General features: G+C 34.4%; 1 protein-coding gene across 6 annotated transcripts in view; it reads right to left on the bottom strand.

The window, feature by feature from the left end:
• DGKB (diacylglycerol kinase beta) overlaps positions 1-27,416 on the bottom strand; it is a 667,308-nt gene that overhangs the window by 322,892 nt on the left and 317,000 nt on the right. For all 6 annotated transcript variants that reach the window (XM_047848700.1, XM_047848697.1, XM_047848698.1 and 3 more), the window contains one exon: positions 8,051-8,115. In XM_047848700.1, coding sequence (XP_047704656.1) covers positions 8,051-8,115 — 65 coding nt within the window. The remainder of the gene's footprint in view (positions 1-8,050; positions 8,116-27,416) is intronic.

Genomic DNA, 27,416 nt, shown 5'->3' on the forward strand with positions numbered 1-27,416 from the left:
ATATTTATTTTGAAAGGGAGCACAAGCAAGGGTGGGGCAGAGAAAGAGGGAGAGAGAGAGGATCCCAAGGGGGCTCTGCACTGTCTGCACAGAGCCTGCCACAGGGCTCAAACCCATAAACCATGAGATCATGACATGAGCCGAAACCAAGAGTAGGACACTCAACTGACTGAGCCACCTAGCACCTCAGAAAACTGATTTAACAATAGTTCTAACACAAAAAAATGTCAAGAAATGTTATTTAAAAGATATAATTGAAGAGTCATTCTAAGTGAAAATGAAAAAGGAGTATGTTTCTATTTTTAAAAAATAACAAAATTGATTACACAGAAAGTGAAGACATAACAAATGCTATAGGATATGAAATTCTCTTTAACATATAATTTTATCCAAAAAAATCTATAAAGTGCTGACATTCCTTTTTTTTATTATTTTTAAATGTATTTATTTAAATTCAAGTTAGTTACCATATACTGTAGTATTGTTTTCAGAAGTAGAACTCAGTAATTCATCACTTACATATGATACCCAGTGCTTGTCCCAACAAGTGCCATTTCTTTTTTTTTTTAATTTTTTAAAAAATTTTTTAACATTTATTTATTTTTGAGACAGAGACAGAGCATGAACGGGGGAGGGGCAGAGAGAGAGGGAGTCACAGAATCGGAAGCAGGCTCCAGTCTCTGAGCCATCAGCCCAGAGCCCGACGTGGGGCTCGAACTCACGGACCGCGAGATCGTGACCTGAGCTGAGGTTGGACGCTCAACCGACTGAGCCATCCAGGCGCCCCAACAAGTGCCATTTCTAATGAATATGGATTTTATTCAAAATACTAAAAATCAAAATGTTTAACTTTTAATATCAGTAGCACAATTTCCCTAGTTTATAAATGATGGTACCACTTACATAATATGGAAGTTTACATTAAAAGGTACGTATGTACGTTCTTAAATAGATAAAAAGGTTTCACTATACAATAATGGTGGTTGCAAAATTGAGGTCAAATGCCTTAAAGACAATGCCATGAAGACTCCATTCTGTCTTCACTTTCATTGTTTTCAATGGTTTGTGAATGTGTCAATAGTATAAAAATAAATTATTCTACATATTTTAAGAATACATAATAAATAGAATTTATATAAAATATAAACAAATTAGATACAAATACTTATGTAAATAAATTTATATAAATAAGTCATATAAAAATTTTAATTTCATAATTTCAAAGTGCAAGAAAAGCTGAATTCCTACAAATATATATACTAAAAAGCTTCAGAGAAAACAAAAGGAATGTCTTCTTTATTTTACTTGCTGTGTTGTAACTGACTCAGAAATACATGTAAGTTGCAGAAAAATGAACCTGGACCACTTTCTTACACCATACACAAAAATAAATTCAAAACGGATGAAAGACCTAAATGGAAGACAGGAAGCCATCAAAATCCTCAAGGAGAAAGCAGGCAAAAATCTCTTTGACCTTGGCCGCAGCAACTTCTTACTCAACATGTCCCCAGAGGCAAGGGAAACAAAAGCAAAAATGAACTATTGAGACCTCATCAAAATAAAAAGCTTCTGCACAGAGAAGGAAATAATCAGCAAAACTGAAAGGAAACTGACAGAATGGGAGAAGATATTTGCAAACGAAATACCATATAAAGGGTTAGTATCAAACTCAACACCGAAAAAACATAACCCAGTGAAGAAATGGGCAAAAGACATGAATAGACACTTTTCCAAAGAAGACATACAGACATCCAAACCACCATGAGATACCACCTTACACCTGTCAAAATGGCTAACATTAACAACTCAGGCAACAATAGATGTTGGCGAGGATGTGGAGAAGAAGGATCTCGTTTGCACTGCTGGTGGGAATGCAAACTGGTACAGCCACTCTGGAAAACAGTATGGAGGTTCCTCAAAAATTAAAAATAGAACTACCCTACAACCCAGCAATTGCACCACTAGGTATTTATCCAAGGGATACAGGTATGCTGTTTCAAAGGGGCACATGCACTCCAATGTTTATAGCAGCATTATCAACAATAGCCAAAGCATGGAAAGAGCCCAAATGTCCATCGATGGATGAATGGATAAAGATGTGGTATATATGTACAATGGAATATTACTTGGCAATGAGAAAGAATGAAATCTTTCCATTTCCAACTACATGGATGGAACTAGAGGGTATTATGCTAAACGAAATTAGTCAGAGAAAGACCAATATCATATGACTTCACTCATATGAGGACTTTAAGATACAAAACACATGAAATAAGGGAAGGGAAGCAAAAATAATATAAAAACAGGGAGGGGGACAAAACATAAGAGACTCTTAAATATGGAGAACAGAGGGTTACTGGAGGGGTTGTGAGAGGGGGGATGATCAAATGGGTAAGGGTCATTAAGGAAGCTACTCCTGAAATCATTGTTGCACTACATGCTAACTTCGATGTAAATTAAAAAAATAAATTAAAAAAAAAAGCAAAACAAAAAAACCAAAATCTTAGTTTATCCACAATGATTTTAACTTATTACAGTCACTAAAATGTGTAATCTTTGAATATATCTAGATTTTATAAAAATAAAAATAGGTTAAGTGCCTTAAAAAATATATGTAAGATATATATGTAAGAGGCTATATCATGAAGTTTATTGAAAAATAGTGTTAATTGGCTTTTATTAAACATACATTAAAAACATTTACAGTATATGAATAAAATTAGATATATTAATATATAATCATGTTATTAAACACAATTTAAGCACTGATTTTGAAGCTTTAAAAATTTATTTTACTGAATTTAGAGAAAAACCTTCTCAATGTTATTTAAATGATAAATAGAAAAATCTAGTTATGATTCAGCATCGTGTCATCATTATTGAAATATTACTTTATTCTTAACTCTACATTTTATTCTAGAACTTCAGCTGGATCTTTTCTGTCTAGATAACAATTGATAATTTTATATAATTCTTGTCTATCTGCTACAACACCAAGGTGGAAAGTTTAAAAAAAAAAAAGATTAATAGGTTTTATTTCTTTAACTTGGAAATTGTACTATCTCCCATACAGTAGAGTATGGAATATATGGAAAATATAATTTCCAAATTCAGAATAGATATACACATGCACAGTTTAAAATTAAAAAAAAGGTATAAAATTGGTACTTCAAGATCAATAAAAATATTTCATGAACAGTTTTGACCAATAAAAATATTTTCTTCAGCAAATTAACGCCTCCTGTTATACTTTATACAAAATTGATTTTGTCTTTAGCTTTATATCAAATGAGTTGCAACTTACAAAATTAGAGACAAAGAAAAAGAGACATAAAAACAAATTTTTAATACTTAAGTCTTCAGTTCACCATCACCAGGTAAATATTAATAACTGGTTGATAATTACATATTGCTGACCTATAAAGTTGATAACAAGTGCTAAACAAATGTATAAGTAAGCTTGTATTATTCATTAGCAAGACATCCACAATGGTCAGAGATTATAACTGAAGAATTTTTGCTTGTTTTTTAACATTGTTGGGGGCTTTGGAGATTAAGTACATGAATACTGTACAAAAAAAAAATAAAGGCATTATTAAAATCTGAAAGAATAGTTGTTTAGAATGAAGACTCATTCTAGGCATATTTCAGTTCTGTTTTATCTACTACATTTTTGACACTATAAAAAGGGTAAACTATAAAAGTTAGGTAGGTATTTTTTTTTATTTTTTATTTTTTATTTTTTTGGGGACAGAGAGAGACAGAGCATGAACGGGGGAGGGGCAGAGAGAGAGGGAGACACAGAATCGGAAACAGGCTCCAGGCTCCGAGCCATCAGCCCAGAGCCTGACGCGGGGCTTGAACTCACGGACCGCGAGATCGTGACCTGGCTGAAGTCAGACGCTTAACCGATTGCGCCACCCAGGCGCCCCGGTAGGTATTTAAAAGACAAATACAGCGCTCATTAATAAATAATTTAGTAAAGAGATTTAGCAAGTATCTACTAAGTGAGCATTATGTTCCATGCTCTGTATAGATACTAAAGTCCCAGAAAGAGTCTTATTCCAGGATCTCACCAAGCCTACTTTAGAGGAAAAACCAAACAAAAAAAAATCAAGCATCATTCCACAGAACCAGTGTGATTTTAAAGTCATACGCAAATTTCTATGTTCCTGTATGCTATTAATTTCTTGGGTAATTTGGAGTACAGAACTTCTTTTTTAGGGGCACCTGGGTGGCTCAGTCGGTTAAGCGTCCGACTTCAGCCAGGTCACGATCTCGGGGTACCAGGTCACGATCTCGGGGTCCCTGAGTTCGAGCCCCGCGTCGGGCTCTGGGCTGATGGCTCAGAGCCTGGAGCCTGTTTCCGATTCTGTGTCTCCCTCTCTCTCTGCCCCTCCCCCGTTCATGCTCTGTCTCTCTCTGTCCCAAAAATAAATAAACGTTGAAAAAAAAAAAAGAACTTCTTTTTTATATTAGGGTTTATTAATATAGTGATAAAGTATAAGTGTGGTGTTCCAACTTGTTACTTTTGTTTCTTCCTTTCACACATTTGGCCAGTAAGACCCTCTGATGTATCCGCTATCACTACACAGATGAGTTAAACGGCTTTATTTAAATTCATACACCAATTTCCATTTTCTAGTTGTAGATTTCTTCATAAAAAGCGGAATGCAGAACAAGAATGAAGTATATTCCTCTGAACAGGAGGCTAAGAAAACAATCTGTATCTCATTCAGTGCATTAGAGACCAGATTCTTTTAAATAAGGACTTACTTGTAGACTTACTGAATTAGTATCTTTGTGGAGTATCACTGGCTATCAGGGTTTGCTAGCAAATGGTATCAAGTGATGTTAAAAAAAATTAGTTTTTTGAAACAAGCTGTAACAAGCTATAACTACAGTATTAATAAATCTTTGTAAGATGACCAATTTTTTTTTATAGTTGGTTCCATTTCACATATTACTTGTAAGTCTTTGTCAATGTTGCAAGATTTTATTCATGGAATTAAAGAGTTTTGGTTTTTTTCAAAATTATCACAGCCCTTCATAATTATCATTTTAATGGAAGCATATTTTAAATACTATAAGTGTACAATTATTAGTATCATTTTTTAAAGTAAGAACTTATATTGCTCTGGTCTACACTTGATCTAAGTCAAAAGGCCAAGAAGTAATATCATGCTCTATTCTCAATAAAATCAGGAGAATTAGTAATGTATGTGAATTCTAAGAACACGAATGTGATTATTAATAATAATAGTCAAGTCAATATTTTAAATAATAATATTGTACAATAATGGTTTTAAATAATAGTTTCCTCAATACTTTAAGGATTATTTGAGTCTAAAATAATAAAAAATATATATATTAAGTATGAAGAATGTCTTGAGTTTAGAAAGTTAAACAACAATTCCTTTTAATAGTTAACTTAGATTTATACAAAAATTTGGAAAAGAATATGATATAAACCTCTCAACCAGCACTCTCTTAAGCACCGGAAAAATCATTATCTTTCCCAGTTCTTTCAATTTCTGTCAGAAGAAGCATAGAGAGAACTATATATTTTGGTAATTAATTTCCTTAAGATAATGTTAGAAACATCAAGTTCTTTAAAATATAAATGAATTTCAAGGTGAGCACGCTAGAGGATAATATTAATGGCATATGATTGATTGTGACAAGAGATCTGATCTGAAACACCATTATTATGAGTATTTAAAAAATCCATTTGCAAATTCCTGAAAATACCAAAGAGTGCTATGGCTGAATGTGTCTCAAAGTTGAAATCTGAAAATCTGTCCTTCTAAGTATGAAATTGTTTATGCACAATATGTGGCATGTCTTCCTCATAAAAATTTATTAGAAAATTTTCATATTCTGAATAAGTTAAATTATAGTTTAGCAAATTATCTAAAAGCTTGTAATTCTGAGTGAAGACTATCTGTAAAAAATATAGATTGAAATGTATGTGCCTGACTTGGTAATATATGCAATGTTAGAGCTCTTAACTTAAAAAAAAAATAGTAGGTGATTATACACTGAGTATCTACTATATATCTGACATTCTTTGAACTCACAGTAGAAACATGTGACCTGTGTCAATCTAGAAGGTGTTTTCTATGTTATTAGCCTTCCAAATGTATTTTTACACTTTACAAATACATTGGGCTATACAAACGCATTGCTGTAAATAGTATCTAACCACATATTGGGCAGTGAGGAATGTCATAAATTAACACTGCAATTGATAATAAAAAATTAAGTAGATATATGTGAATAATAGAAGTCTTATTAAGAAGAATTAAAATTATTCCGGAGAACAGAATTCATTAACCACTGGTACTTGAGAGAGGATCATATATATTGGCATTCTTATATGTAGTATGTCAATTTGAGTATTACATAAATATATTGATACACTTTCTCTATACTTTTAATTCTCCTTTCTTCCCCCTCTCCCCTATCATTCTCTTTCTCTCTGCTGAATAACTTTGGGACAAAAAAGCCTTAAACATCATCAAACTTTTTTTTTTTTTCCATGTATTTCTTACAGTCTTTACTGGGTTTTTAAATTGTGAAACTCCTGAATGGGGTCACTGCATGCCTCATTCTCAAATAGCATTTATTTTTTTGCTTGAAATCTATTTCAATATATGAATATCAACACATGACTGCTACACAGAATGGTATTTGAGTAAGCACGAGCTAGATTTTATAATATGGTTTTATGTACATTAACTAGTATATTCATGTCCAGGACATTCAAGGTAGATTACCATGTGTTAAAAGTTGCTATAAAGTGAATATAATTTCATTGTTACATCAATTTATTTGCATATATTTTATAAAATAAAATTAAATTTTATAAAATGAAAATGGCTATTCTACATACAAAGAAAATTTATAGGTGCAACGTTTAATTAGATTTCTACTAAATTTTATAATACACATGTCACAAGATTCACACAAAAAAAGTATATAATAAAAATTTAGTTTTCATCCCAACCGTTTAGTTCCCTTTTCCAGAAAGAACCAGAATTAAGAGATTTTTGTGAATCCCTCCAAAGACACTATGGGCACATGTACATATCCATACATACATTTCTTCCACTTTCCTTAAACAAAAATTGTACCTAGCTGAATTATAAGAGAAAAGGCAAACCATAATATCATGATTTTATGATTTCCAGGGTTGTTATCTATCCAAATATGGAGACCACAGATCCTTGGGCTTTGAATATTAATATTAATATTGAATATATACTTAAATATATGCACAGAAATGCTGGTTATGATTTTATAACTTTGTGAAATGATCAAAGTAGAAATGTATGTAACTGAAGCAAAGATGATTCACTTCCATCCCATTTTTCCTGGGGAAAGGGTTGGAGACAGCCCTATTTCCATCTACAAGTGGGGAAGATACAAAACCAAAGCTTTCTCTATTTCCCTGAATATCAGAAAAAGTCAATATCTACATTTGAAAAAGAAATATGTATTACTATATTAGCAAAACAAATTCTCATTGTCAAGGATCTTCTCCTTGAAGAATGTATCTTTTAAAGTAGTTTATGTTAGCATTGATTATTTCTCTGGTTTATTTTCCATTTACTTGAGGCCAATACTGGATGAACAGTAGAAAGATGAGAGGCCTTCCGTGATACCTTTGTAATACAGAGTTACTCAGCATTATCAAATCACAGTCCCATGTTTTCTCTTTGGGACTTGGTGTAATCACCCTCATATTTTTAGACATATAAAGACTTCCAGTATATCTTAACAAAATATTAGTTTTACCTTATACTTGAAATTCTTTTTAACACATGAGAATGGACTACAGATGACCACTGCATTCCTCATTATAGTCTCATTAAAACCAAAGAAGAAAAATTAAATTCATTTACACTTGTGTCTCAATACTCACACATACATACCCAATCTTATTCAGCGATTATACGTAAAATGTTTTAGAGCACAGACTGATCCTTTTCATGACATAATTCATCAACAGTAACCGTAATTATAATTTTATCATATGTTATCTTACCTACTGTTGAATTTTTCTGGGTGTTTTTCTCTCATGATGTGGAATCTGTGTGCAATGGAAGCATCCTAGGTAGAGAAACAGAAAAGAAAAATGAGACAGTTTATGATCCTACTATTTTGTGCAAAGATCAAAAGAGAAAAGTTAATGAGTAATATTTTTAAATTACTCTTTCTTAATAATATTGCCAAGAAGACACTCTGAAATTAGGCAAAAATGAGTAACCTACAAAAATTCAGTACAAGTGTGATTTATGCCATCATTTCACTGTCGGTTACTTGTTATATTGACTTCTGGAAACTGATTTCTATTTAATTTATGTATCTCCTTTAATAATTGGTTTTGGCCTCATGATCGAAGTATGTTTAAAATAGTGTAAATGAACATAAATGTTAAAAAGTAGTTCAAAATATTGTAATGCATAGCTGGAAGGATGGCCTAAGTGGAGCGATAGTAATTTCTAGTCCTTTGAGATTAATTATGAGTAAAAAGATAGTGTGAAAGTGCGTATTTAATAAAGGTAAATGAGTATAATACATGACTTCAAAGTTTGCTAAGAGTGTCTTGCATGTGTAACTATTAACTGTTCAGTCACAAGCAACCTTCTCACATATCTTGCTTAATGGAGAAAAGAAAGCACCGAAGAGAGAAAATTATTTTTGGAGAATTGGTGTAATTATAACTAAGCTCTGAGACCCCAAACGTATCAGTTCTGAACCCGAATGGATGTTTCTTTCTTTTAGGAAATCCATTCAGAGTTTCTATGAGACAGAATCACACTGAGCATGTGAGATTGGTAGAATATTGTGATTCAAGCTTTTCAAACAGACTGTTCTTGCTGACTTTAAACAGTTGCCCCTGTTATTCCAAGCAAGAAGATATTTCCCCATTCTTCATCTACACATGATTAATCACTCCAATGAGAAACTAATATATTTACCAGTCATCTCAAAAGAAATGGGTCTACTGTTGTGATTAACTTAATTTTGTTTCATAGTGCAGATAAAAAAAAAAAGCATACACAAAGGAAATAAAGAAGTTGTGTATTTGAGAGAATCTTGAAAACACTAATCAAGGATTAAAAGTCTAATGAATGAAATGAAAAGGCTAATGTGCTTACTCATGCATAACAAAGCATGAGGCACAAGAGAGGGACCAAAGCCCGCTGCAGATGGCAGGCCCAGTAGCTTTTCCCTACAAGATAAAGCTGTAATAGCACTGTTAGTTTTTCTGTAGATTTTATCCTCTAAAAATCATTAAGTAATTAAATTAATCTGCAAGAGAAAAGGACACAAAGGTATATAGAAACACTTATTAAAAAGTTACCCCAAAACCCTCTGTGGTTTGGTATTCTAGGATGTCTTTGTTATACATACATGGTCAACTTCCTGGTTTGCTAAGAAGTAGTAATGTCAAGATGGTTCACTTTTATTGGTTTAATAGCTCTCAAATACAGTCAGAGAGTTTCTTCTTTTTTTTTAAATTCTTACTAATAAGTCATAAATACATCTTAGAATGTTGTGTTACGTGGTATGAAATTATAGATAAAAATGTAGCTAGGCTATTAAGGGTATATTATATGACATGATCATTAATTTTTTAAAATCATTTATTTTGACTTTATCCCTAATCTGGTTCAAAATCAATTTGTAATACTTTATAATTAAATGCATACATCCAGGAGACCAGCTGAACAAAAAGAAAAGAAGTATGATTCAAGTACTAAGAATGGATGATCAATATTGGTTATCCATAGGGAGACTATCATTGAATTTGCTTCTGCGTGAATTATTTTTCCTGCTAACGTAGAGAACTGAGACTTTTAAAAATAGATTGTGTAGTATAATTTGCTTTACAAGCATATTATTTTTGCAATAACAAATCTCTTCCTTTCCAAAGCAACATAAACAGGTTAGAGAGAGGGCAAGAGGAAAGGAGAGAAAAGGGGAAAGGAGAAGAAAGGAGAAAGAGTTTCAAAAGAAGACCATTTAATTAGACTGGACTATAACTGGGTAAACTCCTAGGCATATAGATCACCAAATAGCCAAGGAAAAACTTAATGTTAGCTCTATCTCCAAGATACTGGGGCAATGGATCATGTAGTAAAAGCAGGGATAAATTAAAACTGGTGAGGAACACTGGGATGCCTTTTCCATGTGTTGAATGGCTTTCATGGGAGTTGGCATTTGCTAACTACAGGACTGATAAGAAACAATGACGGCAGGTGTTCATTTGGATGAGAATTCAGACTGAATTCCCATGGGACACTGTCCCTTTGGCGTAACCCCAAGAGACTTAAAAGAGAACTGCCAAACACTGTAAACTTATCCAGCAGCCATATTTCAGAGACACCGAAGACTCTGTAAAAGGAGACCAAATAAGAAAAAGCTATAATAGTGTCGTTTTTTTAATATAAATTTTGCTGTTTCTGTCTCTATGTACTCCACTCTTGAGAAACATAAATTAATCAACATTACTCCATTCTAGAATGAACAAACTGTAAATTCAGACAGACTTTTACTTCCAAGACTTGTAACTTTGAGCAAATGACTTATTTATTGTTAAGTCACAGCTTTCTTATCTTTAAAAGAGGATACTCATACTCCATTATAATATTTTGGTGAAGATTTTTTAGATTATTTTGTATAGTTGGGATGTTCATATATTTTATATCCACATCAGAATTACACTGAAAGTAAAAGAGGATGCTAAACCATAGTTAAACTGCATAATTTTGGAACATGTGTTTACTGACTCTGAAATTGGTGTTATTTCCTGAAATTATAAAATACTTTAAATTAATTAAAACTTAGTTAGATCTTAAGAAGTAAAAATAAAATATACCCATCTTTATTAAGGCAAGACAAATTTAAATATGTAAATTTTATAAGCAGCAGAAAGTAGTAATACACACACACAGTACATAGAAATATTCATATATCAGAGAATCAGCTTCTTAGTCATAGGTGTCTTTAATACTCTGTCACTGATATTTTTCTGAGAAGTGATTTCTCTTTTCCTGTAAGGGGTTATTACATTTTTATTTTTAAAAATACAGTTAACCTAAATCTCCAAAGTTGCATTTTAAGTTATTAATTCAAAATTCATCAATTTTAAGTGTACCATTCAAAGAGTTTTGACGAAGGTATATAATAACTACTTTCACAAACATGACAGAGAAATTTTCCATTACCCCAAAAAAGTTCCCTTTTGCATTTATATACTTTTACACTGGCATATATCCCCACTACCCCCCTTAAAAGACATTGGTCTGCTTTCTGTCACTGTAATTGCATTTTCTAAAATTTCCTATAAATGGAATTTAAAAGTACTCTTTTACATCAGGCTTCCTTCACTTATTGTAATACTTAACGAGATTCTACCATTTGTTCCCATATCAGTGGTTTGTCACCTTTTATTACTAAATAGTATCCAAATGAAAAGATAGGCCACAGTTCATTTACTCACTGATTGCTGGCATTTGACTTTTTATGAATAAAGCTGCTATGAACTTTTGAGCACAACTCTTTTCATAGACATATGCGATTGTATCTTTTGAGTAAATACCTAGGATTGAGACTGCCCAATTGTATTGATAAAGATTGTATCATTGTACCATTTCGCACTTCTACCAGTAACATTTGAGAGTTCCAGTTACTCCCCATCTTTACTAACATTCCACAGCAACACCAACCCTTGGCAGTCTTGAATTTCACCATTCTAATAAATTTGCAATGGTGCTGTTGCTTGGAACTTTAACCATGTGAGCCAACACCAGCTGCTTCACTAGAGGGGTCGGTCAATTCTGACGAAAATAGAAGATTTGAATGTTCTGGGGCAGACTTCCTAGATGCTTCCAGCTCTACCACAATGCATTCATTCTGGCAGTTTTTGTACTATCTCAGCAAAGAGCACTCCACAATTCCACTTGTGGTTTCTGCCTCAAAATCACCCCACAAAGAGCCTCACGTGTTTTAAAGGATTCGTCCTTTTTTATTAAATTTCTCCAAAAGATATTTCAGAGGATATATGCTTAAAGTCTCCTTTGAAGAACTTTAAGCTCTCAAACTGATTACGATCTTTTTCTTTGGTTAAACTATACTTAAAATAAAAGCAGTAAGTTGAAAAATGCAATGTATCACAATTGTTAAAATAAATTTTCCTTATTGTTGATTGAAGTTGATTATCTTTTCATATGCTCTTGCCTCAACTTTTTCTTGTGTGGAGTACCTAGTCAAGTCCTTTATCCATTCTATGCACATTAAAAATATTTACATTAATAACCATAATGATGATAATTAGCAGTAATTAAATATTCACTACTCTTTCTTAAAGTGCTACTTTAAGAGCTTTGCATGTAATATTTCATTTAATCTTCATAAACATTTTATGAGCTAGCTACTGCTACCTACATTTTATGATTGAGGAAACTGAGGACTATGGAGTTTAGAATTGTTCCAGACCATACCGGAAGAAGCTGTGAAATTAACAGCTAAATACAGGTAACTGCCTTCAAGCCTTTTATATTTTTTGCTAGTAATGAGAAAGTCATGCATTGCAAATATTTTCCAAATTTCTTTTTTTTTCCCACTTTTCTTTTTTACCTTGTAGTGTTAAATTTTTATATTTCAGATATATTAACCTTTTCTTTCAGTCTTTTGAGTCATGCTTAGAAAGATCCTTCCTTTCTCCATAATTCAGCAGAATACTTTTTGTTTTTTCCCTGATGACTTCATGTTTTACACTGTAGTGTTTCAATCATTTCAGATTTATACATATTAATATATATATTAATAGAATGTGCTTAATAATCTAATTTTTCCTCCTTGTTTGAAAGACACACGTAATTCTATAATAAATTTCCACCTCTATATCTCTACGTTACCTCTGAACTGTACCCAACTATTTTAATTATTCTAGTTCTGTACTAAATGTTCATATTTGGTTGGGCTAGAATCAATTCTCCGCTTACTCTTTTTTAAAAAATTTGTTGTTTTCCTACAAGATTCATATTTTTGGATAAAATTTGAAATAATTTCGAGTTACCTTTGCTTTTAAGAACCTGGCCAAAATCTTTTGGTATTGTAATCGTATCTTACACGATAGACAAATTTTGGGAGAACTGGAATATTTTATAATATCAGGCCTATCTTTCAAAACTATGTTTTCCTACTTATTAGGTTTTCTCATATAATTCTTAGTAGGGCCCAAAGTTTCCTTCACATTAAGTGTAATATATTTATATTTATTACATAAATACTTATCCATTTCTTTTTTATTATAATAGAACCCCTTCTTACATTATCTGTTTGAGCTGGTTATATTTTTTTAAAAATAATTTGATCATTTATTATTAATCTTTTCCACAGACACCTTGTAATGCTGTTGCCATATATTATTCCTTTCAGGTGATTCATTTTTGGGGGACATACAGTCCTATTATCTACAAATAATGATATATGCTCTGCCTTCTTTCAAAAACCTCCTTCCCCAATTCTTTTTTTCTTATCTAATTGCTTACTGAGTACATTCAAAACAGTACCAAATGGAAATGCTAGTACACTTGTTGCAAACTCGATTTAGTGAAAATATGTATACTATACTACATTATCATTACATATGATGCTGCCTTTTCTTTTGAGATCCTAAGTTTTTACCATGCTTGGAAAGATTCATCCAGTTATATTTCATTAAGAGTTTGACTCCCTTTCTTGATATATTTTTTTTCCATAACTATGACCATCTTACATGTAGCATGTTAACCTAACAGGTAAACTCTATGTAAGCTTATGTAGTTTCTATGAGAATAGGGAGAGGTTGTCTCTGTTTTTTGTTTTGTTTTCTTTTCTTTTCTTTTCTTTTCTTTTCTTTTCTTCCACTTGATTTATGCCCTTCTGTATCTGAGAACTAGAGTATAGCCTGAGAAAGATTAACCATCAAGTTGTGGTTGACTGAATGAATGGGTGAATGACCAAATGTTTTTAATAACCACCAGATACCTATTGACATTCACTAGAGCAGAGAGGTTAAAAACACGAGCTGTAGATTTAAACAACCTGGGTTCAAGACCTGGCTCTAAAATTAACTGGATCTTTGACCTTGAAAAGTATGCTTAGGTTTCAGTCCTGCCATGTTCCTATCTTAAAAATAGAAATGATATTAACAGTACCTGCTTTCCTACAAAGATGTGATATTCTAGTACCTGGAGGTAGTTAAAACAGGGCTTGGTACATACAAAGCAATCAAATACGTTAGCTCTTATTATTACTGAAATATATTTAGTGTTTTGAGGTTCATATCATTTTTCCTTTGGTTCATTGATATCTTAAATAAAATCTATAATGCATTAGATGAAGTATCTGGGGACAATCATGCTTTGGTATGCAAAGTTTTGTGGGTCTTAAAAAGATTATTCAGTGCATATATGGTAAATTAATCAACAAACCCAAAGGGTCAGGAATAGCACACCATAATTTAAATTCATATAAATATTTCTGCACTAGCACATATAAATAATGATTCAAAGAAGGATAAATTAACATTACAATGACCATGTCCATTCATATTCTGTATTTTACCAAATAAACAATGAAGAAATTTTGATTTTCAGAGCTTTGTGGACTCTGAAATTTTAGATACAAGATTATAGTTCAGAATTTATTTCCTATCTACAATTAGCAGTCTTTGCTCTCCTGACAACCTTTACCTAATGTACTAATTATACAATACACTATCTGTTAAAATATTTTATTTAAGAAAATCACACCAACAACTATAAGTGAGACTGTTTCATAGGCAGATTTTATGAGATATTGATAACTGCTGGCTAATAAGGAGCATCGGAATATTTCCATCTTTATGTTCTGAAACAGCTGACAATACATGAGAATTATTTGCTCTTCGAAGGCTTTAATAATCATTTGTGAGTTGCCAGCTTTGTAGTTTGGGGAGTTTTTCTAACATTTCTTAAGTTCTGTGATCTATTTAGGTTTTTTTCTCTCTACATAATTAAAATAATATTTTTCATGAAGTCATCTGTAGTGACTGGACTGAAAAGTGGTCCCCAAAGATATTAGAACCTAATTCCTAGAACTTGGTAAAGTTTTTGCAGATGTGATCAAGCTACAGATTAACATTGCTTGGGACCAGTGACTCCTTTCTGCCTCGCACTGTCTCTCTTTTGGAATAGGAGGAATGTCTAACTATTCTGCTATGCTTGTTCCATCACTGTATTTTGAAAGCAGATAACTTTCTTTCTGGTTTCACAGGTCCACAATAGAGAAGTCTGCCCCAGGGTGAATCATCTGAGTCTCACCTATAACTAATTTTGATAATTTATATGATAAGATGTGGACTTTGAGCTGATGATATTTAGATGAGCATTTTTAAACGTTTATTTTTGAGACAGAAAGAGAGCATGTGTGAGCACACACACACAGTGGGGGTGGGGCAGAGAGAGAGGGGGAGACAAAAAATCCAAAGCAGCCTCTAGACTCTAAGTTGACAGAAGCAAGCCTGATGCTGGGCTTGAACTTACCAAGTGTGAACTTATCAACTGAGCCGAGTTAGGGCACTCAACTGACTGAGCCGAATTCAGGCACCCCTAGATGAGCCTTTTGACTTGACTTGATTTAACAGACTGAGACATTTGGAGACACTGAAATGAGGTGTAAGTATTTTGTATGTGGGACGGAATAAATCTTTGAGGGCCAGCAGGTAGACAGTAGTGGGATGAATGGCAACCCCTGAATATATCTGTCCCAAATCCCTGGAACCTGAAAATGTCATCTTATATGGTGAACTTTTTACAAATGTGATTGAATTAAGGATCTTGAAATAAGATTATCTGAATTATCCAAGTAGGACCTAAATGCCTTTACAAGTGTCCTTATAATAAAGAGAGACAGAGGGAAATTTGACAGACAGAAGAGGAGGAGGCAAGGTGACAGGAGAGGCAGAGAATGGAGTGATGCGGCCAGAAGTCAAGGAACACTGGCAGCCGCCAGAAGCCAGAAGCGGCAAAGAAGGGATTCTCCCCTACAGCCTCGTGAAGAACCATGAACCTAGTGACACTGTGATTTCTGCTCAGGAATACAAAATTTGGACTTTCAGACTCTTGAACCATGAAGGAATACATCTCTAGTGTTTTAAGCCACCAAGTTTGTGGTAACTTGTTACAGCAGGCGAAGAAAATTTATACATCATCTATCCCTACAAGTTGTTTGAAGAAAGCATTATCTTAACTTTTCTGAATCCTTATTTCATTCTATCAATTCAAATTGCATTATTTTTTGTATTTAGCATGATGTTTTGAATGTGTAATTTAGCATATTACTACTTGGGGCTCCTGGGTAGCTCAGCGGGTTAAGCATCTGACTCTTGATTTCACCTCAGGTCATGATGTCACAGTTCCTGAGTTCAAGCCCCACACTGAGCTCTGCACTGAGAGTGCAGAGCCTGCTTGGAATTCTCTGCCTCTGTCTCTGCCTCTCCCCCACGCATTCTCTCTCCCTCTCTTTCTCTCAAAATAAATAAATAAATTCTAAATAAAAAGAAAGGCAGAACTTCTTGTCTTTATGAGAAAGACTTAAGTCAACCCCAGATCCTCCTGCTGAGTATCTACTTAACATTGATTGCGTTAGGGGTCTTTAGAAATAGAACAGATAAAAAAGAAGTATATGCATTATAAAGGAAGAGAAAAACTATCATTATTTATGGATGACATAAATATTCTGTATAGAAAATCCTAAGGAATCAAATGAAATCCACATAAATTAAGAGTTTAATGAGTTGTCCCGATATATAATTAGCATATAAAATTAGCAAAATTAACCACATTAAGACAAAGTGAAGGAAAATTATCCCATTCACAATAACAACAATTACAAAAACTACCAATGTGAGTCCTACAGAAGAAAATCATAATTACTGAAAGACACAGAAGAGCAAATCAATGGAGATACATACCATCCTGAGGCACAATGATTTAAGGAGCTGGAGGATGCAAGGGGTGGTACGGTTTCTTCTGGACTTGAGCATCAATGGAAGTACAAGGACTTTTCTCTATTGTATTGTATTTACTGTCTCTTTGAACTGGTTGAAGTGTGTGTGTGAGAGTGTATGTGATTCCACAGGATTTCAGAGGCTTCAGGTTGCACACCTGCAATTTATCCTGCTATGAATACTTCAGATGCAACCCAGTGCAGACTTGTGTTAGTTAGCTTCTGATTACATTCCTGGGACAATCAGAGAATTTTTCTAAAATTGCAAATTCAGACTTAGAGAAATACATTCCTGAGAGGAAGATGACAGGTGTTAGTCATTTAGAGCCAGTCCCCAGGGTCTGGCTTTGCTGAATGGTAGATGCAGACTCAGAAGCAGAGTTTTCAATGAGGAGATTTGCACCAAGAGGTGGCTTAGTGAAGCCACGCATTTCACTGTGAGCAGACTTCTCACGCATTTCTTAAATTAAGAAATTTCTTTAAAACACTTTCTCTAGGAATATGGCAAAAGTTATAATTTTCAGTTTAAATTATTACTCTCAGATTTTATAATTCTCTTTAGTTTTAGTTGCCCCCCCCCAATTACTCAGTAAAGTTAGAGAGCACATGTCACTCGCTCTGTGTGTCCACGTTACAGAGAGAAGTATGACTTGTGGTTGTCTGTGAGATGAAGCCTGTCCCCACCTCAGCATCTTCCCGCTCTCCTTTTCTCATTTTTCAAGAAACCCTTAGGAAGCTGGTAGCTTTACACTGAGGGAAGCGGCATCATCAGTGTTCCATAAAAAACAGATGATATACTCCAATCTGAGGAAGTGCATTATCCTAAATGCAAAGAAGCTGAGAAACCAATAGGGTCATACAGAATACTGGGAAAGTAGAAGGAAAGGGTTTCCACACCTAAATCCTTTTGGGTAACGTGAAAAGGCAGTTACCACTCAGAAGGAATAGAGTGACATGCAGAACATGGCCTTGAGAGAAAAAGACCTCCACTCACAACTGACTTTTCATTGAGATAGACAGGGATATAATCACCCTCCCCACTTTCTTCCTTCTCATCTCTCGCTGGGGCCCTCAACTGGAAAAGTCAATCGGAAGCAAAAGGACAAGAGGAATCTGATAGTTACTATAGGACACTGCCCGGTCAGACAGCACGATGGAGAAGGACAGAGAGGGGATCTAGGCAGGCAAACGGAAGCAATCCAGAATAGAGGAATTGCAGTCCTTAAGATTCAATGCTCATAGCAGAACAGAAAGCTACGTGCAAGAACACAGAAGTCTAAGAAGCATAAGCACCAAATATATGGAAAAGTACTGACATTTAAGGGGGGGCTACCGTTGTATCAACAAAAGTATCAAATAATTGTAATATATAAGTATATATGTACATGTATATATATAAAATATGCATTTAAAATTTTTAATGAATACTTATTACATGGTACCCGGAAATAAATACTAAACTTTCTCATTTTAAAAAAAGCAAAACACCTGAAATAATTTGAGTTATTTCAGAAAATGAAACCAAAGTTGCCATTATTACCTAAGAGCACCCTGTAAGTTTACATATGTGCACTAAGAATAAAGTGTACACAAAGAAATTTTTCCAGCTTTAGCAAAGAGTTACATATCCCATGTAAATATATTTCCACTATGTGCTACACACTAAATTTTTAAATATAAATTTTGCTAATTTGGGAAAAATATATTATTATACCTATAGAGTTACCTTAATTAAGTTTAGTTAATAAATTAATCCCTTGTCTCAATAAAATTGATATACAGCATAACCTTTAAGCTACTCTTAATGGCTAGGGCTATCTTTTTACGTATTATAAACCTTGTACAGTGACACAGTATGGGCCTCAGTGCATGCAGGGCTGTTGGCTCTACACTGAATCACTTCAGACTATTATGGTGTTTTCTAGTTTTAAGGTTTTTTAAATCCTTTCCTATTCCATCATATCAAACCCCTATCTTTCACTTCTTGCTGTAAAGAAAATGTCTTTCCTTAGCAGTTTCCTCCTGCTTCACTGATGTAAATTTTCATACTTTGAAAAAAAGGGAACCACAGAATTTGAAACCTAGAATTGAACATAACTACTGCTCATAGCCTGCTCTAACAAAGTGGACTAAACAAAGCTTACACAAGTCTGGAACACAGCCAATAAGCAGAAAAGAGGCTAAAATAGTCTATAGGTTCTCCTATAAGTGAATTTCAGAAATTTTGTGCATCAACTTTGAGATAATCATTCTAACCTAAGCATTTTATTTTACATAATTCCTAGGTGGCCATTTTACTCCAAAAAACCAAAGTTAGTAGTACCATTATCTTTTATAAATAAACATTATTGGGATTTAAATATTGTATTTTTCATCTCTTATAAACATTTGTTAAAAATTTAATAGACTATGTTAAGAGTGACGGAAGTACAAATGATTAGTTTGAGTTTCAGTTCCCAAACAAAAAACCCATACTTAAAATTATACAGTAAAAATCATTTAATTTTATATAATTAAAATTACATATATATATATATAGAGAGAGAGAGAGAGAGAGTCTTCATTTTCACAATCTCATTAAAAATTCCCATTGTTTACATAAATTTTATGCAGACGAGATCATGAAACCAAGCAGATTAGTTTAGGTTGTGAGGAAAAAATATTCCAATTAGCCCTAAATCATAAATCCCACGTTTTCTCTATCACATACAACACATAGCACTGCCAGAAAACTTCCAGAACGGTTTCTTCACGTTAACTTTAAGCTCTGTGAACAAACTTGCCAAAAGAATAATAAACTTAGTATACACATACTATTACCACAACTATATAATTTCTATGATCAAAATGCTCCTTTAAATACAAATTTTGTTGTACTAAGCAGATTTGATTTTTTTGTTCAATTAAAAAGACTAAATTCTTCTCAAAGTGCTTCTTTTGATTAAGAAATCATAAATTTGGAGGCCTAGAAATCTCAAATGAAGCAAACAGTGTACAGTACATAATTAGTGACTGAATTGTAATCTAAATAATTGCTTCATAATTTGTTTCATTCCTAATGTGGAACGACCCAAGAACATCTTAATTAAACAAAAATACATGAAAGCCAAATTTATAAGAGTTTTAGTAGCAGTTAATCATTAGATCAGGAGCTCCCTTTCTATAGAGGCTGAGGTCAAAACTAAAGAAAGCAGATAGTAATACATACAGAACTTGGTGCATAAGTAGCAAAGGCAATATTTAAATCAAAATTGTTACTAAAAACACTGTAGAATAAAATTTAGGTTTTTCTTTTTAATTTCATAGTTTGGGTGCTGTGGTGATTAAATTAGTCTATAGTAAAACCCTATATATAGTAAAACTCAACTCAAACCATGATGCAAATTTGAAGTTCTCACGAGAAATTAGAGTCACAGAATAATCCTGGAAAGGGAAACCCCAGGCCTTCCCTTTCAGAGGGAAACAAACCCATATGAAAATGTCCTGCTTTGGGTCTGGAGAGGAGGACATCACGCAGTATGGGAAGATATTCTGTCCGTGCCTAACAAGAGAGAAGTCTACATACCCTTCTCACATTTAAGGTCTGGGACAGGCCCAAAGTAAACGAAAGCAGGCCAGGGCTCCAGGGAACGAGGAATTGGAAGGCTGCACTTGATGTTAAGGCTTAAGGACAAAAAACAGGGTCCAAATTACTGAAACAAAGGAAGGCAGTGGCTTGCTCACAGCCAGGCAGTGCGGCAATTAAGAACACCTTACCACCTGACCAATAGCTCCTATACTTAGGCCATCACTACAATGATGTTTCCTCATCTAAAAAATGAAAATAGCCCTTATCTACCTCATCAGGTCAATACTAAGATCATTTTTGAACGTATCTTTATCCGTTGGCATAAAGCCTGACAATAAACAGAACAAGAAAGCTATTATTACACTGCTCAGGTACTGGGCAAATAAAAAGTATTAGTCTGAGAAAAGAAGAAACAAGTTGGTGGTGTCTTAACAAAGAACCAATCGCCTTCCTTATGTATCACCTGACTGGCAAATGTTTACAAAAACACTCTGCAAAGATGATCACAGGCTTAGAATATATCACAAGCTCTGCTAGCGTCCACTGAACATTGGATAACATGTTGGTTTTCAAAAGTTTTGTATCTCTCCATAGCAGAATTCTTAGAGTTTGCATTATTATTTCCAAAATTGGAAAAAAAAACAAGTACATAAATTTAAATACTAAAATATTTATTTATCATAAACTTGTCTGAGATGCTGAATTGAAAAAAACCAAGTCAATGTCATATATTTCTTTCTTTTCATAGTAAACTAGATCCTTAGCTGTTTTAATTTCTACAAACCTGAAGTATTTTGTGGATATCTATTACCTTTAATAATAAAGTTATCTTCTTCAGTTAAAACAGAAGGGTTGGAGCCATCAACTCCATTTATTTCTGAGGTTGACTTGGTCATTACAGTATTCATTCAATCTGATAAAGCTACAAATGTATTCACTGCTTTGATGTAATTTCAGCAAATCCGCAAAGAAACTCTTGTTGTCTTTAAATACCCGGGGCGGGGGGTTAAATGTGAACAGCATTTTTCATAATATCTCGAACTAGGCATAATTCTTGCATTTGCAAAATAAAATAGACACCTGCTGTGTGATGGCCAGTCATTAAACTGGGGTGGTAATGACCATGGTGGTATGAGTGGCACCAGCAAATTGGAATGAGATAGTGTGGAGGAAGACTAGTGAAACAAGTAGGAATGGAGGCTGAGGTAGAGCAGAGGAGGAAGAGAATGGAGATTGAATAAAATAATTTCTTTTTACTCTCTGTAAGCAGAAATGGGAGTAGGTCTCAAAGGTGACGAGTGTAAACAAGCCTGACTATGTGAGACTGGGTCAGGGGGGAGGACAGAGACTGGAACACCACATTGGGGCAGGAGTGTGAACAGTTTATTAGAACCCAAACTAGGATAATTTGTATAGAAAAAGTATAAAAGTAAGGCTTTCTATAGAATATCGATAAAACCAATGAATGCCAATAGACTGATGATTGGCATTAAGTACAAGGTATAATTATATCACCTTTATCCCAGTTAAGTGTGTACGATAAGTACTACTGTAAAGAAAAAAAAAACTGAAGGTACATCAGTTTATATAAGTTGGCATAAGTCATCAAGTTGGAGTAGCCAAAACATAAACCAGAATGTATGTGTCTACACGTAAATAGTTTATAGTCATGTTGTCCAGTGCTCTAAAGGCTGTATCTTGAAAATTCCTTCCAAAATGACTCTAGCTTCATTAAAAGAATGGTTTCCAAATACAAATGTATTCTTTGTATCTGAAAAATAATTGGTACTAATAGTTTGGTTGATTTCAATAAGATTGCTCAAAGTGATAGCATATATTCTATTTATTTGCTTCTTCATCTTAAGGAAGAAATTCACTGAGGAATACTGCACTATACTTCATTCTCCTGTCCTTCCCTCTCTTTCCATCACTCCACCTTCTTCCTTGCTATCTGTCTCCACTCTCTGTCCTCCTGAACATACACATAGGAAAGTCCCTCACGAAGAGTTCATCATCTTTTTTTTCTAGAAAATATTCCTTTCTCAGAACTGTATACCCACCAAAGACATTTACAGGGTAAAACTTGGCCATGGCAGATGCTGCTTGTTAAGCTCCAATACCTATTTCCCACCTCTTTCTAACCAACAAAGCTCTTATTTCATCTGGGAAGCCATGTACTAAGCATATAAAAGCAAGCAATGGAGAAACCAAACCCCCAATTCTGCGGATTCTTTTGTAGCTAGGAGTGGTGATTTAGATACAATTCCTTTCCACATTCCACCACCAAGGTCACTTCCATACTTATAACCATATGGGTGTGATTACTAAAAGGAATAGCAGATAACTTGAAAACATAAGGATAAAAGCTATTGTTGAGAACTGCTGGGGGCAAAAAAAGAAGCATGGTCCTTTCAAACATCTTTTTTATGTGTTTGTTTAATGTTTATTTATTTATTTATTTTTGAGGCGGGGGCAGAAGGAGAGAGAGAGAATCTGAGCAGGCAGCACAGAGCCCCATGTGGGGCTCGAACCCATGAACCGTGAAATCATGATCTGAGCTGAAATCAAGAGTCGGATGCTTAAGTGAATGAGCCACCGAGAAGACCCTAAAGTACCTTGATGATCAAGATGACTTTCTCCAGATGAGAAAAGCAGAGAAAAGAAGTCCCTGACCTGTTGACTCTGTACTGTCCCATGAAGCCAAACACAATCTTAACTGAAACACAGGTGATCCCTTCCCTAGCATCTCATTCCTCTGGAAACATTAAGATATGAAGTCTGCAAATCCTGTAATGGTGATTTGTGAGAAAGAGTTCACTCAATTATTTTTTTATGGTTAAAATTACAAAACTTTGTATTTTTGTACAGAGCTCTGTGATTTCTAAAGAGTTTTCTTCCAAATTATATATTTTGACCTCATTACTTTTGCTAAATTATTTACCTTTTTGAAAGAAACAGAGCAGATATTAAGATTATTAACATATTATGATTAAGATTAAGATATCTTTATTTTAGGAAAAAAAAGTCTATCTGGATGTAAGGGATTTTCCTGAGGTTCTGAGCTTATCCAAAGGACAGATGAGTTTGTCTTTTGTCCCTTAATCTGTAACTCAAGGTGTGCCTTCCTTATTTATCCCTGAAATATAGACAGTTCAGTTATATTCACTCCAATGATGGTCTTGTCTTTAAGGTATTCCAACATTAATTGCTGTTCGTACCATTAACATTCCAGATTTCCTAAAACAACTAATAATATTCAGAAAATCAGGAGAAGCTGCTTGTGCCCATAATTCTGTTCATAATTTAATGGTAGGTTTCATTTAATTAATGATGTATTTCCTAGGTAATACTAGAAAACAAAATAATGTTGATTGGTCCTCATTAAATAATAAACAGCAGTGTGCCTATTCTTTGTTCTCCAGAATAAATACAACTTTGACAATTCTTTCCTGTAATCACAGTCCTTAAAGAAAATGAAATCAGTAAGTCAGTAGCTTGAGACCATAATCAGACTAATTTATTTATTTAAGTCAGAAGACCTTGAGTTCAAAATTCTTCAGCAAAAATAATCCCATGCCTTAATGCTACAAAGAACTTCATACAAAGTGACCGCAGAGAACTCCCACATCAGTAAACTAGGGCTTTAAAGAGGGTAAGGAGCTATGATATCATACTCATGAATGAATAATACTGGTAAGTGAATTTGCAGCAGATTCCAGATAGAAAATTACATTGCTTCTAAGGTAAAAGAAAATTCAAATCTGCTCACTATCTAGAAAAAATTAAACTTATAAGGAGAAGTTGTCCCTGTTAGTCTACTTTTACTCTCCCCAAACAAGGCTGTATCTAGTGTATTAAGAATCTTCCTATGGGCAACAGAGAAATGAACAATCATGTACCAGACAAGGAAACAGTCCTGTTGGGGAGTGACGGGTATGCAACAGTCTGGGGCAGAGGTGCTGGCTCTAGCTCTGTCAAAGCTCTGGGGGAAAATCCATAAATAACAACGAAAGAGCATATATCAGGCACTGCTTCAGTAACATTTACTCATGTTTTCCAACTTAAAAGTAAAGGCCTAATCCTTATGAAGGAAAAGTATCTTGCATTGTGGCTCATTTGAAGGTAAGTAAATCCAGTGGTCACATTTGTTAACACAGATCACACAGAGGTACAGAAGTAATGGATATGAGAAACATTACTTTCTGCCTCACACAAATCATGGGCTCCTGTGAAGCGTTCCTGCAAAGTCCACAATACTAATAGTAATAAAATCTGAAACTCTTAAATATCATCGAATTACAAATATCAAAATATCAAATTACACGATTCAGTATTGTGTGTTCTGCAAAAGATTTATCATAGAAGCAAGATGTTAAGATATACAACCCTTAAATGTTATAACACATACAACCATATTTGTGACAGAAAACCAACTGCTAACACACAGGACTCATAACTTCTTCCTTCTCTCTTTGCCCATTTAATCCTTACATAAAAGTTCAGATGTCTTTTGGTCTGATTTTTCTGAAGAAAAGCACTATAAGAAAAGGACTTACCTTCTCATATAAGGTATCTTAAAAAAAAAAAAGGCAAATTCACAGAATCCAAGAGTGGAATGGTGATTGCCAAGGGCTGGGAAAGGGGCATCATGGGGAGTTACTAATCAAAGGCCATAAAGTTTCAGTCCAACAAGATGAATACTCTAGAGTTCTACTATACAACATTGTACCGACAGTCAATAATATAATGTGCACTTGAAATTTTGTTAAGAGGGTAGGTCTCATGTTAGTGTTCTTTGCCTGTTCACACACACACACACACACACACACACACACACAAATAAAACTAAAACAAACTAAACTAAACTAAAAAAAGGATTATAATCCCCAGAAGGCTATTTACAGAAAGGGAATGTAATTTATCCAGGGAACTCTTTGTGGGGCTGTGTCAGAAAAAGAGTGAAAAGATAAAGATGTTAACATAATGCTAACATAAAGGGAAACTAGTGAGTTTTGTTTAAAGTGAAGAGTTTAGAGGTACTAAGGGTTAAGGGAGGACCAACAAAATTTATATGACTTGCCGTGTGCAAGGCAAATATGAGTACAGATGAAAGATTCTGTTTTAGTCATCCTCTATACTCAGCTCTGTTCCAAAACAGGACTTCAGAGGTGATTTCTTTATAAACGATTCAAGCATTTTAGTTTTTTAAATGTTTATTTTTGAGAGACGGGGAGAGAGAGAGAGAGCGAGCACGTGATCACATGGGCAGGCGAGGAGCAGAGAGAGAGAGAGAGACAGGCTCCCAAAGCAGGCTCCAGGCACTAAGCTGTCAGCACAGAGCACAGTGCAGGACTTGATTTCACGAACCACTAAATCATGACCTGAGCTGAAGCTGGCCGCTGAACCAACTGAACCACCCAGCTGCTCCTATTTTATTTTTTTAAGTAGTTTGGAAATAGTTAAAACTGTTGTTCTGTGAAACCTTTCTTTCATGAACACTTATTTTTCATGACAAAATTTCCTCATTGGAAAAGAATATAAAAGGATTCTCCTCTGAAGAGAACTGAGTATTTATAACTTTATTGTTTGGGAATGCTAATCAAACCTGTCCTTGACACATATGTGGGCCAATTGCCTGAGGTTTTTTTTTTTTTTTTTTCAACGTTTATTTATTTTGGGGACAGAGAGAGACAGAGCATGAACGGGGGAGGGGCAGAGAGAGAGGGAGACACAGAATTGGAAACAGGCTCCAGGCTCCGAGCCATCAGCCCAGAGCCTGACGTGGGGCTCGAACTCACGGACCGCGAGATCGTGACCTGGCTGAAGTCGGACGCTTAACCGACTGCGCCACCCAGGCGCCCCTGCCTGAGGTTTTAAAACTGATGTCTTTCCATGTCTGATCTTTGATTGATGGCATCTTACTGGGTTTTGATTTGGGTTTGGAATCTGCTCAAGCCCTCTCCACACTAGTTGGCATACTGGACATTCTCACTCTTCTCACACCAGTTTAGGTGACCCTATTTCCTATATATACACACATACACCAAGGAACCTGCCAAACTCCTGTCACCAAACTTAACACATAACTGTTTTCAAACACACCCTGTTCTTTCTTCCGTTAGTTACAGCAGAGGTTCCCTTCCTCCATTTTAAGACCAGTCTCCTGACCTGTGCTCAGATCCTATTCTTCCTCAATCTCTGACAAACCATAATACATTAGGAGTTGATGTCTTTTCCCTCCGGTATTCCATCCCCTCCCTCTCAATAGGCTCTTTTTCCTTAACACTAAAACTGCATAGTTTTATTATTACACCAATAATGTAAACAAAAACCTCCTAACCTCTGTGCCTGCAAAATACTGGCACTCTGCTTTCCACTTTTTACCCAAACTTCTTAAGAACACTGACTAGAATCTCTAACTTCACTTCCATCTCTGACTCTCTAATCCACTACAGACTGACTGTCCACTTCACTACTTAAATTATCAACTATGTCTCTGCTTCGTCTACTAACTTTCACTCCCTATTCTACTGTAGTCTGGCATGTCATTTATCAATCCATTATAAATCACATCTCTGACCTCTTGGCAATTTTGACTCTATTTCTTGTCTTTCTTTCCTATGCTCTTTTGCCTGGACTTGAATAAGACAAAGTCCTGGTTTTTCTCTTATTTTCCAGGCCATCGACCTCAGTTTATTTGGCAGGCTACTCCTTTGTCTCCATCTTTAATAGTGATATTTCTTGGGATTCTGTCCTCATACTCTTTTTTCTAACTCTACACAAGTGGGTCTGAAAAGGA

Source organism: Prionailurus viverrinus, chromosome A2 (genome assembly GCF_022837055.1).
Source record: "Prionailurus viverrinus isolate Anna chromosome A2, UM_Priviv_1.0, whole genome shotgun sequence".
NCBI classification, from domain to species: domain Eukaryota; kingdom Metazoa; phylum Chordata; class Mammalia; order Carnivora; family Felidae; genus Prionailurus; species Prionailurus viverrinus.